The sequence below is a fragment of the Mus musculus genome, chromosome 9 (genome assembly GCF_000001635.26).
Source record: "Mus musculus strain C57BL/6J chromosome 9, GRCm38.p6 C57BL/6J".
Taxonomy (NCBI): Eukaryota; Metazoa; Chordata; class Mammalia; order Rodentia; family Muridae; genus Mus; species Mus musculus.
This window is the reverse complement of record NC_000075.6, coordinates 72,805,574-72,826,331: the sequence shown is the minus strand read 5'-3', so window position 1 is coordinate 72,826,331 and position 20,758 is coordinate 72,805,574. Positions and strand designations below refer to the sequence as shown.

At 44.3% G+C, this 20,758-nt stretch overlaps 1 protein-coding gene across 1 annotated transcript in view; it reads right to left on the bottom strand.

Moving 5' to 3' along the window:
* The window catches only part of Prtg (protogenin), a 110,034-nt gene extending 90,976 nt beyond the window's left edge, over window positions 1-19,058 (bottom strand). The window contains exons 1-2 of the mRNA NM_175485.4: window positions 18,800-19,058; window positions 16,575-16,877 (exon numbers count right to left, since the gene is read on the bottom strand). Coding sequence (NP_780694.3) covers window positions 16,575-16,877; window positions 18,800-18,875 — 379 coding nt within the window. The 5' untranslated portion in view covers window positions 18,876-19,058. The remainder of the gene's footprint in view (window positions 1-16,574; window positions 16,878-18,799) is intronic.
* Window positions 19,059-20,758: the final 1,700 nt, after the last annotated feature.

Here is a 20,758-nt window from a genome sequence, read left to right as displayed (position 1 = left end):
CACACACACATGCACAACTGCACACACATGCACACAAACCTCTGCCCTGGAATAAAAATTTAAAGTGCTAAACAATTAGACTGTAATTCTCAGTGAATGGTACACAGTAGGGGGTCTGGAGAAAGAAGAGACTACAATGTGTGGACACGGTGTTAAAGGCTACAATGACAGGCTACACAGGGAAACAAACTTTCACCTAGAGATCTCGGTGCTGACCCTTTGTTTCCTGCTTGATGAGTAAACCCCAAAGAAAGCCAGCCTGAATATCCAAGTTAATCGGGATATTTTGCATTTGCCTTCAAAACAAGAACATGTTCCTGAGATAATCCCCACTGTAGGTTGATTGATTCACTGACTTTATAAACAGAGGCATTAAACTCTCAGGAATTCTGTTAATGGAAAGCTGCCCGGCCCCCTTTCCTAAAAGCAAGAGTTCTGACTTGACAGGGGACCGGAGGGCATCTGAAGCCTTTATAGGTGACCTCAGACCCACACCAGGCCCCACACAAGCCCTTCAGTGTTTGAAAAGGCAGCAGGAAGTTCTTAATCCTCCTCCCCTGCAGAGGAGATAAAGGCCTTTGATTTGGGATCACAGCATCCAGGGTCCAAGGGAGGATGGAGGACTGCATCCAAACAGTCCTGAGCATGGAAGGTCAGTGAGGAACAAATGAAACACCAGCTTCAACACGAGAGGGCCAACCTTTAAGCCAAAGAGCAGGGGCAGACTCAGCCAGGACTGCAGCTGCTCCTCCCTCGCCCCGTTGCTAATCACCAATTCCAATGCAGAAGAGTTCAGAGGGAGACTTTGTGATGAAGCATTCCCATAACCACTTACTTCTCAACTTACAGCAGTTGGAGAAGGTACAGCCAAGCCAGCCAGGCTCCTAAAACCTGGTCACTTTAACTCATTCCCCCTAACCGCTCCCTCAGATAAAGATACAAAAGCTATAGTGTAGACAGAGTACAACATTCTCTTTGAAAATCAGTTGCCATCAGTTTGTAACTTTGTACTGAAAAATCAGACTCTCCAAGTAACCTTTTATATTAGTTGGGGCTAGAAAGATGGCTCAGCAATTGAGTTTATTGCTTTTAAAGAAGATCTGTTCAGTTTACCGCGTTCAACCGCCTGTAACTCCAGTTCTATGGGGTCTAACGCTTTCTTCTGGACTCTGTGGGGATGTGCACTTGCACATGCGCAAACCCACCCGCACAAATATACTCATAAGGAAACAATAAATAAATATTAAAGAAATTAATTAATCACAATATCCCAACTTGTTACTATTCAAATATCCTCAAACTAGCTTTTCTATAATACACCATTGTGTGCTTAAGAATAACCGATTAGTTCCTCTGCCTGGTATAGAACCATTTCCTTATCTATTGAATGCCTAAGACAGGAGGTTAGCCTTTAGCTTGAGGAGGCGGGGAGGAAGCGCTACAGAGGTCTCAAAACACCAAGAAGATTTTAATAGGATTCTGTAGTAACTTCACAGCACGGGAACTATCTTCAAGTTAAGTTCTGAAAGGTTCAGATTACACAGTGGAATCTCACACACACACACACACACACACACACACACACACACACACCCTCCAAACAGTCTCCATGGGAATAGGGTAGGTGGTAAGCACTTAAACTTTTTTTTAAGATTTATTTATTTATTTATTTCATGGATGTGAGTACACCGTTGCTGTCTTCAGACACACCAGAAGAGGGCATCAGATCCCATTACAGATGGTTGTGAGCCACCATGTGGTTGCCGGGAATTGAAGTCAGGACCTCTGGAAGAACAGTCAGGGCTCTTAACTGCTGGCCATCTCTCCAGTCCTGGTAAGCACTTAAAATTTGTAAAACTCGGGCTGGTGAGATAGCTCAATGGGTAAGAGTACCTGACTGCTCTTCCGAAGGTCAGGAGTTCAAATCCCAGCAACCACATGGTGGCTAACAACCATCCGTAACGAGATCTGACTGGAGTGTCTGAGGACAGCTACAGTGTACTTACATATAATAAATAAATAAATCTAAAAAAAAAATTGTAAAACTCACTGTTAGTGCCAGCAAATTCTTATCAGCCTTTTTTGGATGTTCATTTTCTGCTAGGCTCTAAGGGATGGACACTGTCAGACTCCTCCTCGATGCCTGGGTTGTCCTAATTAAAATGACTGTCAGTGGAACAGCCAACCCAATATACTTTAATCCCAACACTTGGGAGGCAGAGGCAGGCAGATTTCTGAGTTTGAGGCCAGCCTGGTCTACAGAGTGAGTTCCAGGACAGCCAGGGCTATACAGAGAAACCCTGTCTCGAAAAACCAAAAAAAGTAAAAGAAGAAAGAAAAAAGAAAAAAGAAAAAAGAAAAAAGAAAAAAGAAAAAAGAAAAAAAGAAAAAGGAAAAAGGAAAAAGGAAAAAGGAAAGGAAAGGAAAGGAAGAAAAGAAACAGCTATTCTGAACAGTCTGTGAATACCTTGTTCCAGCTATGAAGGTGTAGCCCCAGCTGTGATTGGTGTAAACACAAACCTCATTTGCATAAGAGGTTTGCAATAACTGGCACAGACCCCCTTGTTTGGATGCACAAGCAGGGCATTTGGCTCTCTTGGTGAGATGACTGCCTTTCTGGTGTCCCAACACCGATTCAATAAAAGGCCTCTCTCAAGTGGTCCTCTCTTGCAAACAGTGGTGGCAGAGACAGTAAGCAGCTAAAAGTGGCCATTGCTGGTAGCTGCTGCAGAGGCAGGACTGTGGGGTGCTGCCAGTGGGGGTTGGGGGTTGGGGGGTGGAGAGTTAGAGTCATAAAAAAGCCTTGACCAGTGGCAGAGTCAGCACTCAGCTGTAAAAGAGGGAGAGTCGCAGGCTGTGAGCCACTGGCCACAGAGGGGGAATCCTGACTTCTAGACCTACACAGAAACTGTAACACCAGCAAAACTAAGCACTCTGGGAGGAAGGAAGACAAGGAAGGAATGGTTAAAAGGGAAGGAAGAGGAAGAAGCCGGGAAGGAAGGCTGAGGGAGGAAGAAGGAGAAGGGGAAACAAAGAGAATTAGGAAGGAAAGAGAGGAAGGAAGAAAAAGGTGGAGGAAGAAGGGAAGAGGAAGTAGAACACGCCCAAGGAGCCTTGGGTTGGAGAGAATGAGAAAGTCGATTACTGCCCTTTCTCTGCCCTGTTTCTATGAGTATTAGGCTTTTAGACAACTCTCACCCTGCTGACCACCCTGCCCTGAAACCACACAGCCTCCTGGGTGATTCAATTCCAAACGTTCACATGATGACTATCAAGCAGTCACGTTTTGGTTATGAAAAACTCTTACAACTCACCATAGAGTAAGCACAAAAAGCATCATTTTGCAGGCAGATACGTAACAAAAGTATATATATATATATATATATATATATACACATATGTATATATATATATGTATATATATGTGTAAAAGTGAGCAGCGTGGGTCCAGGCCTATTGATTGTCATAGCACTCTGATGACTAAAATTCAAGGTGCCATCAGGAGATTCAAAACTTTGCTCAGATATACACGTGTACACATACAAAACACACACAGAGAGCAAACCCAAAATTCTTCACTATACAACAGAATTTATGTCTGACATTATTAGATACAAAGTAGTATAGTGGCTATACTATAAAACAAGCAAATAGGGCTGGAGAAATGGCCCAGCGGTTAAGAGCACTGACTGCTCCTCCAGAAGTCCTGAGTTCAAATCTCAGCAACCACATGGTGGCCCACAACCATCTGTAATGGGATCTGATGCTCTCTTCTGGTGTGCCTGAAGACAGTGACAGTATACTCACATACATAAAACAAACAAATAAAACCTGTGGCTATAGCTGTTGGATACCAAAACATTCTGAAAAGCAAAACCTCAGGTGGTAGGGGGCATAGGCGATGGTGTTGGCCAGTAAGGGGAGCTCCCACCACATCCAGGGATGTCAGTTCCCACTCCAGAACTCACTAGGTGGAAGCAGAGAACTGTGCCCTGCAAGTTGTCCCCTGACCTTCAAACACACACCGTGTCACATAAACACAAAATATTTAAATCCTTTTTTAAAGTAGAAAATCCAGCCACTGAAACAACATAATTGATATGATATTCAGACAACAGCATCCAACCCCCAACTCCTACCCATTCCAGCCCATGTCACAGATATTTGGCTTTTATAGGAAAACGGGGAGTGGGGGGCTGTATGTTTAACATAGGTTACATGTTCTAACATATTTTAAGAAGATTGCTTTAAATAAAATACGGCAATACCAATGCAATCACATTTGACCCAGGCTGGCACATTCTAAGGGACCATTCCTATTCAGAGTTTTTTGTTTTTCAAAATCCAGAGCTAGCATAGCATTATCTCAGCCTGAATTCTGCTGATCCCCAGCCATTATGAGAAGCCATAGGAAGAAAGGCTCTCTCCTGCTGATTTATGAGATGTTTATTTCAACCATCACTCCTCAACAATTCTATGCAAGACGGAAGAGGTGGGGAGGTCCAGGGTGCAGTCGCTGGGATCAGCCATCTGAAAGCTCTCATTCTCCCAAAGAAAGAGAGGTACGACCTTTGACATTCTGCTAAGGTGTCAAAACAACTGCTCATAAATGCATGTCAATAACGAAGCAGAAATCAATCATTTCATTTAATGCCATCAATTATTATGGAGTGGGACACAATGTGCCTCCAGAGCCCTGTGCTATTCAGTCACTTTGTGAGACCAATGCTGTTTTGTTAAGTTTGTTTTCCCTATATTACATTAAAAAACAAACAAAACAAAACAAGCGTAATTTGAGCCAGGCATAGTGGTGCATGCCTTTAATCCCAGCACTCAGGAGGCAGAGGCAGGCAGATTTCTGAGTTCGAGGCCAGCCTGGTCTACAAAGTGAGTTCCAGGACAGCCAGGGCTCTACACAGAAACCCTGTCTCAAAAATAAATAAATAAATAAATAAATAAATAAATAAAAGTGTAATTTCACTCTCATACATAGAGAAGTATCTAGCCACTTAAGAAGTAGGTAAGGCAGGGCTGAGGCACTGCTCTGTTGGTAAAAGGCGTGCCACACCACCATATGGACCAGAGTTCAAATCTGTGGAACTCACAGGAAGCCAGCTTGGTTATTAGCACCTGTAATTCCAGTCCCTTTGGGGTGACCAGACAAGAGCATCGCTGTAGCATGCCAGCTACACTGTTTTCTCTCTTAAATACAACTTGAAAAAGGTCTATACAATTGTTTACTAAACTTTTCACTGGGTCTTTTTAAATATAACAGTGCAACTGTAACAATATGTCTCTCTTGACTCACATTTCTTCTTATAAAAAAATTTCACAAACAGAAAACTGGCTTAATAAACAGACACTTTTACACTAAAATCTTTGGGGTATATGTTCTTTTGTTTTCTAGATTTTATTATTTTCTGCATATGTGCACCTCACCGACATGTAAGCCTGTGCCCACAAAAGCCAGAAGTGGGTGTTGGATTCTCTGGAACTGGAGAATGGGTTACAGATGGGTCGTGAGCTGCCCTGTGGGTGCTGGGAACCAACAAGATGTTTTGAAGGAGCAGCCAGTGCTCTTAACCACCGACTGAGCCCTCTCTCTAGCAGTAGTCTTTGTAGCAATAGGGTGTTGCATACAGACAATGTCCTACCACAGCCATGGCTCAGCTTAGCCTCTGATGCCGAGTGAAACAAAGTAACTGACTGGCTCAAAAAGGTTCTTTCCTTGCATTCGTGGTGGTGGCTTCACACACTCCACCACCATTCATTTTAAACAGCGTGGCTCCCCCAGGCAGAACTAGACTGCACTGCCCAGCCCATGGTTCCCTTTATGAGCCCATATATGCCCATAGAGCAGAGGTTCTCAAACTGGGTTGTAACCCCTTGGGTGGGGGGGGGGGGGTGTCACATATCAGATATCCACTGCTACAATCCATAACAGTAGCAAAATGACAGTTATGGAATAGCAACAAAATAATCTTATGGCTGGGGGTCACCAGGACATGAAGAACTATATTAAAAAGCTGATGCATTAGGAAGGTTGAGAACCACTGCCATAAACTATTTGTCTAAAAAAAAAATCAAAAATACTACTTTCCTAAATCTTAGTATTGGTTTTGCCTTTTCTACGGCAGAGCTGAGGCACTCACTGCTCAGGCAGTAAAATGCGTGTCACACCAGCATATGGACCAGAGTTCAAATCCTTGGAACCCACAAGGAGCCAGCTGTGGGCAGAAGTACCTGTAATCCCACAACCCTCGGAGTGGGCAGACGAGAGCATCTCTGTAGCTTACAGGCCACTTCAGCAGACTCCCACCTGCTTTTCAATGCAAGCCATGCTAGACACTTAACACTAACATTTCCCAAGGCAAATTCATGACCTTCTCCCTATATTCTCTATCTCGGCTGATGGCACCAAAATCGCCAGCATCCAGGCTGTGTCCTAGTTAGCTTGCTGTTACTGCGCTAAACCACTGACAAAAACCAACTTGAGGAGAAAAAGGCTTATTTCCTCTTACAGTTCTTAGATCTCTATCACAGAAAGAAGTTCAGGGGAAGGAACTCAATATAGGAGCCAAAGCAGAGGCCATGGAGGGGTGCTGCTCATTTGCTTGCTCCTCCTGGCTTGCTCAGACTGCTTTCTTATAAAACCCAGGACCACCTGCCCAGGGGTGGCATCACCTGAGTGGACAGGACCCTCTCACATCAATCATTAATCCAGAAGTGCCCTGCAGACTTGCCAGGAGGCAATCTGAAAGAGACATCCCTCTTACTTAAGGCTCCCTCTTCCCAGATGACTCTAACTTGTGTCAAATTGACCAAAAAAAAAAAAAAGTAATCCGCCAAGGTGCAAGAGTGAGATGCAGAGCTCAGAGCCTCAGCACCACAAAAACATTGGGGAGGGTGGCAATTCACCTGGAATCCCAGCACATGGGAGGCAGAGACAGGTGACCCAGGGCCATCTGGCAGCCACACTACCTCAATCACAAGCTTCAGCAAGAGTCCCCACCTCAAATGAAGAATAACAGTGAAAAACACTCAACACCTTTCTTATTGTTGTTCTTGTTTTCCAAGACACACAAACTAAAGGGGGGGGGGTCACAACTGTTCTACAGGGAGTCTGGCAGACGGAGAAGCAAGGACATGAGACAGTTCTCAAACCTACACAAACATGCGTGTCACTTGTGTCACTTGTGTTTCACTTATTTTGTTAATTTTTTTATGAGAACGTGTATATGTGTTCGTATGTATGCACACGTGCATGTGTGAGGGTATCACAATATCCTGAGGCTGGAGTTACAGGTGGTTCTTTGCTGCCAGAGACCAGTGTTGGAAATAAAACCAGGGTCCTCTGAAGGGCAGTGAGTGGCAAACCACTGACCCATCTCTCTAGCCCCGGCAGTTTTCATCTGAGCCTCCCTGTTTTAGTCTACATATTGTAAATAATTATTTAATTGCTTTATTTGCAGGCTTAAATGTGAGACTCTGCCTCAATTTACAAGTAGAAGAATAGTCAAAAATACCTGGCACTAACTGCTGCCCTCCACATACATACACACACCACAGAAACACACAACTGCTGCCCTCCACATACATACACACACCACAGATACACACAACTGCTGCCCTCCACATACATACACGCACCACAGATACACACAACTGCTGCCCTCCACATACATACACGCACCACAGATACATACAAAATAATAGGAGGTTATCTTTAATTTCAGTGTCCCTTCTGTAATAGTCCCTTTCCTATAGTGTGGACTTGATAACTCCTTGAATATGAAAAAACCATTTCTATACAAGGAGGCACATGCAGGCAAAGCATTTGTACATATAAATAGAAACTTAAAATCTAAAAAATATTAAAATTTTACAAAGAGTCATATCCTATCACTCGGATAACTTCAAAAACACTTTTGGCCATCACACAGCTTTAGTCCAAGTAGTTCCTCAATTAAAATTACATTAAAAACATTACTAACTGGGCTGCTGAGATGGCGCAGTGGGTAAAGACACTCGCTGCCAAGCCTGGAGTCCTGAGTTCAATCCCCAGGACCCACATGGTAGAACAAGAGAACCAGCTCTTGCAAGTTGTCCTATGGTCTACACCATGACACACACATGCCTTTACACACAAGCCATAATGAATAAATCTAATCAAAAGTTTTCTTTTTTTAATCGCCAATTTAGAACATGAATGTAACTTTTCTGGGAACACAGAAAACTCAGGGGGTAAAGGCACCTGCTACCAAACCTAGCAGCCTGAGTTCTAGCTCAGACCCACGTGGTGGCAGGAAAGAACTGACTTCTGCGAGTGGTCCTCTGACTTCCACGTGTGCACACATGCACACACGCACGCACAAACACACATGCACGCGCACACACACACACAATTTTTTAAAAGTTCATTCTACTTATTCAGAAAACAGCAGCTGGCAAAATATCTTAAGGAAAGCTGTGCCTCCTGGTTTTGGGGTTTTTTCTTTGTTTGTTTGTTTGTTTTTCCTTTTTTAATGGCACTGCTAACATCAAAGCATTTTTTTTCCTATTCTAAATCCACTTCAAGGTCAATATTCTAATCTGAATTACTGTAAACCCAATCAAAGAGTCTCACACTAACTCAGAAAGATTAAACCTCATCATTATTAATAGAAACTGAGGACAGTGGTATAATCTATTTCTACACAAATACATTTGCAAAGCTCAAGAGAAAGTCTTAACTATACTTTTAAAACATGGAATCAAAAATAAGATGAGCTGGGCAGTGGTGGCGCATGTCTTTAATCCTAGCACTGGGGAGGCAGAGGCAGGCAGATTTCTGAGTTCAAGGCCAGCCTGGTCTACAGAGTGAGTTCCAGGACAGCCAGGACTACACAGAGAAACCCTGTCTCGAACCGCCCCCCCCCCAAAAAAAAGATGAAATGTTAAATCAATACACATCAGAATTTACCATCAATATTTATAAAACTGTATCTCACATGTGCAAGCTCTTGAAGCACCATGGCCATATAGAATTGAACAGTCCCAGACAGAAGAATAGCACACTTCCCTAGATTCTTATCAAATAGGGGCTGGAGAGATGACTCGGTGGTTAAGAGCACTTGCTGCTCTTGCAGAGGACCTGGGCAGCTCACAACTGCCTACAACTACAATTCTAGATGATCTAACACCCTCATCTGGCCTTAAAGGGCCCTGCACACACATGGTGCACATACATACACGCAGGCAAACACTCAGACACATAAAATAAAAATAAATCATAAACAAATAGTCCTAGCTTAGCTGGGGAGACCTCTCGGTTGATAAGGTGTATCCTTGCCATGGAAGGCTCTGGGTTTAATCCCTGGTACCACAAAAATAAACATAGAAAAATAGAATACAAGTATCTAAAATATCTGTATTTGGCTTTAAATCTCCCATGAGCAAAGTCCAAGGACTTATGGTGCCGTTAGAACGGGGTTGAACAAACTCTCATCAAGTATATATTTAGGGCTGGAGAGATGGTGGCTCAGTGGGTAAAGTGTCTATTGCACAAATATGAGGACCCAAGTTCAGATCTTCCACACTCATATAAAAGCCAAGCACAAGAGCGTGCACTGTAACCCAGAACCAGGGAGACAGAGACAGGAGGATCTCCGGGGCTCATGGCCAGCCATACTCCTGAGCTAATGAGTTCCAGGTTCAATGAGTCCCCACATCCAGAAATTGTAGGTGTCCTCTGGACTCTCACCTCTATGCTCATACATGTACACACACACACACACACACACACACACACACACGGTATAAAGCACAAAAGAAAAATTTTAAATAACTTCAATAAGGGGTTGGAGAGATGGCTAAGTAGAGGACCTGGTCCCACATGGCACCTCACAACCACCTGTAACACAATTCCAGAAGATTCAACGCCTTCTTCTGGACTCCACGGACACCAGACACACACATGGCACACAGACATGTATGAAGAAAAAGCACTCATGACATAAAGCATGACTGCAGCTTCATCAAGTGAGCTTTTACAGAAATTCTCTTTGTCACACACTAACCAAAGGACACCAGCGAGAAACCAGGGTCCTGGGCAGTGCCCAGATTCCCCACAGTTACTGATTCATCTAACCAATTCATCTACCCGGCTGCCAACATTGAAGCTGTCAAACATCTATAAACACTCTGGAAGGGCAACCCCTCCATAAACCAAACAAACAAACAAAAGAAACATTTTAAATTCGTGCCTTTTGCATAGTCTGTAAGAATTTGGCATTTTAAGGTTCATCAAAAGCAGTCTCTAAGAATCAGAGGTTTCTTAAGCTATGTAAAAGTCAGAAAAGAAAATTTTAAGTGTAGAGTCAGAGATGTCTGCCAGGCCCCCAGGCATGCACAACCCATTGGCATCTCACTCCACCCCAGCACCCCAGCACCACAGCCCTGCCTCTGCAGCACTGGAGAAGTGTGGAGCTCTGTTACCTGTTTTACACATCATCTCCATTAACTATGTCCCTCTTCAAGCTGAGCTGCCAGGCTAAGCATCTATCTGTATCGGCTTCCTTTCTTACTTACCAACGTATAAGTTATATATTTAAAGATACTTTATAATGTAGGGGCCAGACAATGTAAACTCAAAGTTGTAAAATAGACTTACTTACTTGAGATATTTTTAGAAAAAAAATTTTTTTTAAACTAAGTCATCCAAGTTGTTTTTAGGAAATTCAAGCATTGGAGCTGGAGGGATGGAGCAACAGTTAAGAGCACTTGCTACTCTTATAGGAGACCACAGCTCAGTTTCCAGCACCCACACCAAGATGCTCACAACTGTCTGGAACACCCTCCAGTTTCAGGGCATCCTGCAGTATCCGGAGGTACCGTGCATGTATATGGTACATATGTATGCAGGCAGGCACTCACAAATAAACATAAAATAAAAATAAATATATCTTTTCTTTTTTTTTAAAGAAATCATGACTCAACATGGCTGACTATTTCACAAGTAAGCCTCCATCAGTTTACGATGGAGCAATTATTCCATTTGAGCACCCCTGGTTATAAGATAAAGATCATGTCTCCAAACTGTAATTAAAAATATGGCTGTCCCCTTGGTCCTGTGAAGGCTCGATGCCCCAGTGTAGGGGAATCCCTCATAGAAGCGCGCGGGGGGGGGGGGGGGCAGGGAATATGGAATAGGTTTCTGGAAGGGAAACCAGGAAAGAGGATAACATTATAACATTTGAAATGTAAATAAATAAAATATCCAATTAAAAAAAGTAATCCTTTGTATTGATAGCCATCTCATGGGTCCCCTTTTTACATTTTCATGTAATTAGAAAAGAGGGGGGAGTGGTGTGGGGAGGCCCCTCCCTAGTTGCATATAATAGTCATATATGTAATAATCAGAACATTAAAAAAAACCCCTATGGCTGTCACAGAGGCAACGTCAAATACATTATATTCCCTGGCTGAAATACACATTAAACCTAAAGCCTTGCTTAACAGATTGGTTTTCTGTTAGTCTCTTAAATTGTTATGCGCTTCCTCAGCAGGCCCAGCAGTTTAAATCAGGGAATATGGATTCCCCAGGTCGCACCAACAACCCCTGGCTGTGAAGGCTTTTCTTCAGAATCTCAGAGACAGTCAGAGACAGCTGACCAAAGGGGGATGGACCCAGGACCCTTTTGAGGTTTTATTTTAAAATGGGCAGAAATAATACACACATTCATGTGGTGTGTGTCTGTGTGTGTCTGTGTGTGTGTGTGCGCAAGTGTGTGTGTGCATGTGTGTGTGTGTCTTCAAGAAAGGAGAGCTCTACCCCCTTGTTGGAGGCTGCTTTGCTTAAAAAAAAAATCCACCAACTTTGAAAAGAGGGAGATAATGTTACAAGTGGCATAAAATGAGAAGAGAATCCCATGCAAAGGAGGAAAAACTGGTTCTCTGACCCAGAGATTATCAGGGCCCTGATCCCCAGACCTTACCAGGGAGGGCCTCAGAGCCAAGCCTCACTGGAGAAGCCTGCAGAACGAGGTGTCTGTAGCTTTTACTAAGTTGACTTCATGCATCCTGGACATCTGGCAGGACTTAAACAGATTTGTTCAAACCACTCTCTCTCTCTTCTAGAGTATCAGGAGGCAGTAACGAAGCGTTATTGTACAGGTGGCCAGATCGGTCTCTCTAAATACCTATTTTATTCTCTTTTATTTTTTCCAAAATCCATTGACTCCGAGTTCCAGGTTAGTGCTGCTCAACGGGAACAGGCGGCTGTAAGTTTTTGGGTGTCTCACAGAAAGGAGTCTGGCCTCACCGTAACAAGGACACTGCAGGAAAACTGTGCCAGTTTTGGGTCCAGGATCTCTGGTAAAATCCAAATATCTGAGCTGTCTTTTTATATCCTTCTTCTCTTTTCATAGGCCACACCATTCCCTTTTCTCAAACATTATTTTAAATACTTTAAACGCCCTTTATATTTCAAAATAAAGTTTGGGTGACAATTTATAAAGGACTCTTTAAGGCAGAAACCGACACCCACAAAATAAAGATGCTAAGACCTTCATCTTACATTGAAGCAGTAGTGTCTTCCTCAGGAGAAACAGCGTGTCCTACCAACAGCAGTGAGCCTAGTCACTCTAAAGTTATAAAACCGCTCACTGAACAACTTCACTGAGACTAAAATTAATCTCAAAGGGTTTTTTTAAAAAAAAAAATCTGAAGGTAAAGGAATTCCATTACAGGTTTTTAAGCCTTTGCCCAAGTTTTAAAAAAAAAAAAATTAAAAAATCATGAAAACCCTAAAACATAGGCCGGATTTGTGCTGTCTCCCTCCCAGCCAGAGGCTTTGAGTTCCACCTTTTATGGAAGGGAAACAAACAGACAGCTTCCTGTTCAGTCCGCACTGATGGCCAGACTTTTACACATCACAGAACACACCCGCCTCCTCCTTTACTTCCCTTATCTTAATTTACACTTGTTGAAATATGAGACTGTTTTAGCGCACTAACGCTTTCCTCTGAGATTTATCTTACGCCCGCATTAAGGACGCAAGGAACATCAATACAGCTCTCTGGTTACTTGGTATTCCTAAAATATTTTAATCAGTGTTTATATAAGGAAGACTTAGCACTCAAGTAGGTGAAATTTTGATGTACTGAAATGTAATGCATTCACATTCGTAGACCATGCTTTAATGTTCTGATTATTACAAAAAGACTATTACATGCAACTAGGGAGGGGCCTCCCCACACCACTCCCCCTTCTTTTCTAATTACATGAAAATGTAAAAAGGGGGCCCATGAGATGGCTATCAATACAAAGGATTACTTTTTTTAGAAAAAGCTATATATTATGTTAACCCTATGTTTTCCTTTTTAAAAAGGGATGCCTTAGCAAAACTAAGCTAGACGCATTCTTTTGTGCTTGGGTGAACAAGCGGAAAGCCAAGCCTCCAGGCCCTGGGGAAGAGCCCTGTGCCGATGTGCCGGGGAGATAAGGTCCCACAGTGACACTTAAGGAAGGGCCAGCTCGCTTTCGAGTTTCTGCATTCCTCAAGAACAATTCATGGCAATAAGCAACTTTGCAGAAGAGCCACATGAAAGCGGAGGCCAATGAATGAGGGTCATCTGCTCTTTATCACAGGGTAAACCTCACCCTGGCCAGCGGCTAACCTTTTAACCCTGCCCATTCCTAATTTACACATGAATAATGGAATTCTGGCCCAGAGTGCAACTTTCCGGATTCTAGACTGCTAAATTCAGAAACTAAGACTCAGCCTGTGGGGGTTAAAAAAAAATAAAAAATAAATAAACAAAAAAGCAAAAAACAAAAACAAACTAAAAAACAAAAACGTTAAGAGTGTCACAGATTAAAGTTTTAGATTACAGATGGCTACTACGGCTAAACCAAAAGATGCATTCGCTCATAACATCCCTAAGAAAACAAAAAGAACATGGTGCCCTGGTGTTATCCGTAAGGGTAAGAACTAGCTACACACACACACACACACACACACACACACACACACACACACACACACCAACAGAATATCCACTTAATGCTCCTCATCTCTTCCTGCTCACGATAACATCTGCACAGGAAGAGTGATTAGAGCCCCTGTCACAAGACGCTGCTTCTTAAACATCAAAACTATGAATCCAGGATCACTGGGAGCTGTCTTATTTTTAAAGAGAAATCTAAATTTAAATATCTTGTGCGCTTCTTGTTTGAAATCCGTAACAGCAACTCTACAAAATTTCTCCTGTAACAGTCCCCAACCAAAGCAAGAGATGCTCTAAACATTCAATCTGGGGAGTTTTGTTTGTTTGTGAGGTCCTGTGAGATGGATCAGTGAGCAAATAAACACTTCTAAAACAGGGTCTTGATATGCAGTCCAAACTGGCCTAAAACTAACTCACTACCTTCCCTCCTCAGCCGTCCACAGGATGGGATCACAGGTATGTACCACACCCGACTTTTCAATGCAAAGTTCTTATATTTATAATATGAAGATTAGGCCATCTACTTCCCCATAATACTTCTCAAAGTGATTAATATCTAAGTATTATTAATAAAAGTGTTAAAGATAAAAATGTGAAAATACTCAAAATGGTAAAAAGCTTTCTGTATGATTGGTTTGAATTTTTTATTTTGCATTTGGTTTGGGGGTTTGGAACCTAGACACTCATGCATGCCAAACACACGCTCCAACACTATGCCACAAACCCAGACCCTGGTCCTAATATTTGCTTCATTTCCGATTGTATTTATGGAGTCAGAAATCTGGGTGAGCTATGAGGTTCAGTCTCAGGAGGTCCTGAAAACAAGGGTGGCCCTGTTAAACGTCTGTCTTTTAAGTCCTCTGTCTACTCACCTCCATCACCCACTTCCCCACAAAAAAACGACCTAAGCTACAGTGCCTTGACATGACAAAATTAAAATGAAAAAAAAAATGATTGCACGAATCTGGAAAGATGGAGATGCAAAAATCCCACAGTGATTGTACATTAGACAAGGTACAGGCGAACAGTCACAAGGCTAAAATGCAAATTCTCCTCAAAGTGGATTTATCCAGTGAAACCAGTACTCAATGAAAGAAAGATTTCTGACCAGGGACCATAGCCAAAGGAAATCAGCGGGGTGGGGTGGAGTTTATCAGAAATCTTTTCACCGTTATGTTCTTTGGTAGGGGTGGAGATTGGCCTAAGTTTGGAAGCGCCTCTAATCTGCCAACGTAATCCACACAAACATCTCTCTGCTTGCGGCTCTTTTCCAGGATGCATCATCACTGCACAAATTACACCAAGGACTTCCCTAAGCGCAGCAGAAACATGCTGGTGAGCTGTAGTTAAAGTCACCTGGAATCTCTGAAGCTACCTTCCAAGCTTCTGCTGTGTAGACCTTGGACAGACCACTCCCTAAAGCCTACGTGGTTATCTCAAGAACGTGCTCTTCCTGTCCTGTGCTTTATAGACAGGTCAGTGTGTGTACAGTGCAGAATCTGACCTTCCTGGGTTAACCGCATAGCTGGACTGTAACACTCTTGCCATCAGCTCAGTTTGCTGAATACTGCTTAGTCACCTGAAGAGGTGGTGACCTGAAGGAGTTCCCTCTCCTGGCCTAAGTCCAACCTCACACCCAAAGCAGTTGCCAAGTCAACCACCATCCAGAGGATCACTTACACTGACGGTTTGCTCAGATGACGTCAATATAAAGAAAATCTGTAAATCACAAACTTTATGACAACTGGAATAAGAAATGAGCAGGTCTTGGGGCTGGAGAGATGGCTCAGCGGTTAGGGGCATTGGCTTCTCTTCCAGAGGATCCAGGTTCAATTCCCAGCACCCACATGACAGCTTACAATTGTCTCTAACTCCAGTTTCAGGAAATCTGACACCCTTATACCTACCGACATGCATTCAGGCAAAACACCAGTGCATGTGAAATAAAAATGAGTAAAAAATTTAAAAGTTACAAAACAAAACAAAACAAAAAAAAACCAAGAGCATTTCTGATCTAATTCCATTAGGCCTAGGACAGAAACAGCCGTAGTCTCTTTCCCTCTCAGCTGGAAAAAACTATAACTAATTCAAAGGCTCAAGAGTCACTAACCAATGCCCTCTCTTGCAATCACAAAGCAACATGGGTGATCTCAGGGCAGTCTGAGATGGAAGGATGGGCTGTAAGAAAGATTTAGCACACAAGAGCCAGCCACACAGCAGAAAGATTTATTTGTGGTTGTTTCCACTCGGTGATCTCTAAAAGATTAAAATTTTTACAACGGCTCTGTTTGCACTGGCCAAACTTCTTCATGTAATTCTTACAGTGAGCAATGTCTGCCATGTGGCTAGGCCCGCCTACTCAGGTTTTCTTTCACGCTGTGTCCAAAGTCGGATTTGAGTTTGCTTCCCAACCTGTGGAGTTTACATACATAGATTTCTCTGCATGCATCCCTTAGCGCCAGCTAGCATCCTCTCTGGTAAAATTCTTAATGTATGCATGATTTTAGTGCTATTTGTAAGTCAATTTCGGAAAATATATTCTAACAATGAAAACCGTTAACCACCAAGAAGAATTTCAGCACTTACTTGACAATGTCAGATGAGCTTTCTGACTAAGAATGGCCCCGTATTTGTTCACTGCCAAACACTGATAAAATCCTTCATCCGATTGCTCTCCCCTCCTGCCTTCCACCTCACTGATGTATAGAGAGCCGTTAGATAGAACCTGGATCCGTTTATTTTCGGACAATTTTGCTCCATTTTTCAACCATGTGACCTTAATGGGGCCTTCTCCGTGTGCCTGGCAATCTAAAACGACTGGGTCTTTCCTTGTGACTGTTGCATCCTGTGGTTCTTTCATGAAAAACAGTTCGCTAAAGCTCCACACTCCTGCAAAGGGGAAAAAAAAAAGGAGAAAGAGGTATATCCAGAACTACAGGTATAGAAGCATTTAGCACACAACTGTAAAACACATCTTCCTGGTAGAAGGCAGTTTCTCCAGCCATAATGGTCAACTTCCAAGGACCCTAATAACCACTGACCCTTCCAACAACTCAAAACATGGGAAGATTCTAATACCCTCTATGCAGCCTAAAAATTTGGTTCTCAGGTTTCTCGCCAGAGACCCAAAATCATCAGAACCTACTAGCACAGGCTGTTTGCTACTTTACAAGCTTGTCAAAAAGATCTTGAACAGGGTTAAGTCATAAAAGTCTAATTTTACAAGAAATCATTAGCAAAACTCCAACTCTGTGAACAAGCAAGTTTATTTCCTTGTCCCCTGAAGTGTTTTTGGGAAACCCGGCACCTACTCCTTTGGGAAGTACGTTTATCTTTTGTGACAAATTACAAGTTTGCATTTTTTTTTTCCTATCTGCCCTTTTACAGCAGGGATGCTGTCTCCACTCCTTAAAAGAAATCCATTTACTTCATTTCTGCCAAGCCAGCTAGGTATTTAAAGGGCACACAATAGACTTTGAAAAGTTGGTAACTTGCCGCTTGTACTCAGTGGGTGATCGGGTTAGGAAACCTTTATTTCACTTTTTTAGTGCTACCAACTGTTGGAAAAAAAATGCGTGACTAATTGGTCCTTACTGTCTAAGAAGGATAGGAGATTGCTTAATCAACCAATACACATTTTTATCAGAGCAGAGGAAATGCTTTATCCAAGCATACACAAGCCCCAGGTCCCCCAGAATAAAGCACTCCTGCCATCAGAGCAAAAGCTTGTTGATTTGAGCCAACAAAAAAAGTGGGGGTCTTGGTGGGAGTTGTTTTTTTTTTTTTTTTTTTTTTTTTTAAACATTTCTTCTGGTCAGTTCGAGGCCCTGGTTACAAATACTCAGTAATGATTTATCTGTTTCTGATCAAGATAGATCCTGAAAACCTCAGAGTCTGGGGCTCCAGACTTCCCCTAAGGTCTGCCTTGGGCAGCTACCCCAACAGCCCTGCAGCGTGCACCACTCCGGAAGACGCCCATTGTGTTTCTGAGCCGCATCCCACTTTGATCCTTTCTCTTGCTAACTGAAACTAACTCCTCCAGGGGGGGAAAAAAAAGATACGAAAGAAAAAAAAAAGAAAGAAAAGAAGAGAAGGAGGAGGGGAAAGAAGGGGAGAAGGAGAAGGAGGAAGAGACCAGTGAGGGTAACTTATAAATGAATAACTCAAGCCCCTCTCGTCAAAGACCCTCCTTTCCCTAATATTCACTTTACATTTTCCTGTCCTTGAAGAAACCAAGACTGCAGAAAGGGAAATAAATAAATTTATGCAAGTTTGTGCAAGGTTAATCTAGAGATTTCAGGGACCTCTAGCTGGGAACCCAAAGACCTACATACAGAAAGTAAGTTCTATTCAGACACCTTTCTCCTTGCCTCTCTTGGGGCATAAATGGGCCATACAACTTTCTCTTTGCAATTTCATCCTCCCATCTTCTTGCTCAGTTTGGAGCTTCGAAAACGTGGGGCGCCCCGCTTGGCCACCGAGACCTGGAGGAACCCCACTGCAAACCCTGGAAACGGCGCGCAACCGCGGCGCCCCCCTGCGTGGAGAGGCTGCCACTCAGGAAACAATATAAATAAAACCACGTGCGGCCGCGGCCGGGGAGGCAGCGCGGAGCCCCCAGCTGGCCGCAGCTCGGACAATGGCATGAACTGGGCTAGTGGTCAGCGGATCCAGGGAGACTCGGCCTCGGCCTCGGAGCGCTCCGAGAGCGCATCCGGAGAGAACCCTGGCCAGCCCCACCACCCGGGGCATCCCTGCCCGTCCCCCTCCCCGCGCACGGTCGCGCACACTCGCATGGGAAGCGCGCCCACCTGGAACCGAGCCGAGCGGCGGCAGTAGCAGCAACAGCAGCAGGGGCAGCATCCCCGGGCGCACGGGAGGCGCCATTCAGCGGGGCTGCGCGGGCATGCTCCCGGGCTGTTCGCCCGCGCCCGCTGCTCCCGCTGCTCTCCTGGACCCGCAGCTCCTGCTGCAACCCGCTGCTCCGGCGTGGGAAGGCGACGCGCCGCTTGCAGGCGCACGGAGCCCCGCGAGTGCGCCAGGCCGCGGGGACCACGCGCGCCGCGTCCAGCCGGGGGCGGAGGGAGGCTGTAGAGGGCGGCGCAGTGGACAGCCTGGCCGGCCGGGGACTACTTTCTACATCTGGCCCCTGGGCCCCGCACGGCGAGGTCGGCGCTGCTGGCGGAGGGACACGCTGAGATCGCCTGGGCGACCCCGGGGACAGGGGGAGGGCCCCGCTGGACAATGCACCTGGGGGTCAAGCCCCCGCCCCTCGGCCTGCGCGCCACGGCCGGCCACCGGGCCACAAAGGCCAATCCTCCTGGCCGCGGCCAGCCCCCCGGGGCCCTTCTCCCTCCTGCGGGCCAGTTGAAGATTCTGCACGGAGGAGGGGGTTGGGGTGGAGGGATGGTGTTGAGAGATGTGGAAAGGCCGGAGACTTCTCCCCTGATGGCCCCTGCCCATCCCCCTGCCTTGCTCACCAGCCCAGGCCCTGTTCAGGGAAACCCAGTTCCCACTTCTGAGGCTTGTCAGCGCCCCCGGAGGCATCCTATGGCGACAACCCCCACCCCCCAACTACCACCCACATTTGGAGACTGTTCTTATCTTCTCTGGTCTCATCAGATCCAGCCCTGGCTTCAAAATCATCTTAGAGAGCCCTAAAATTAGCAGTTACTTTGGGGGGCGGGGGACGTTTTAACACTGCTTCAAGCTAATTAAGTTTTTAATGTGAGAACTAAACTCAGAAAGTAGAGAGAGTAGAAGTGAGACCAGGGGCTATCCAGGGCTTGCTGTGCGAGGCCAGACTTTGGGGGTTACCTGCTTAAAAGTTAGGCTGATGAAAGAAGACACCAACGATGGGAATTTGTTCACAGCTCTTGAAATTAATTAAGGATAACCCAGAGGAGTCGATACGTACATTTAAAGAGGGCGGGCTAACGGGGGGAGGGGGGGGTACCGTATGGAGCCTACAGAGCTTTTACACGTGGATTAGCGTTTGCTAATCCCGATCTAAATCTTTGGCACATGACGAGGGCACAGGCTAAAAGCTAACTTTAATTAAAGCCGCTGACGGAAATCTAGCTTTTGTCACTAACTGCCTTTAGCAAGTTCCAGGAATCCTCCTGATTGCATGCGGGGAGGAGGGTGGGAGTGAGAGAGGGGAGAGTGGTTTTGGAAAGCCTTTAGGACTCCCGCACTTACTCTAAAATGTACTTAAAGAAAAGTCAGTCTACTTTACAATTTCATTTTAACCCCGTGTAAAATAACAGTTGCGTCCGAATTTGTCTTATAATTTAGATGAGTTTGGACAATTTCTAAACCTCAGAATATAAATTCGAATAGAAAGAAAAATGACATATGGAACTATTGCCTTTTAAATTACATTTTTGTTTGGGTTGTTTTGAAACGGGGTCTCATTTGCAGTCCAGACAAACATGGGCCTCACTCCTATGCTGTCCAGACTGGCTGGCATAGGTTTGAGCCAGCATTCCCAGACTGGCTAGATTTTTCTCTATTATGATTATTTTCTTCTCCCTCTGGGCTTCTTAGTCCCAACAGACCCCAAGTGTTTCTGTTTCCTGGATAAGATGTGTTAATAAGATGTTCTTATTCAGTTACAGCCAGGGGTCTTTAATGACTTGGGACTTGGTGCTGCTTTGAGGAACAGTATTTGCATTGAAACAAAATGAAGAAAGATGATGTTCCTTAAACACCATGCTGAACCAAGTTGACCGTGTATTTACTGCACTACACTGGACAGGAAGAGACTT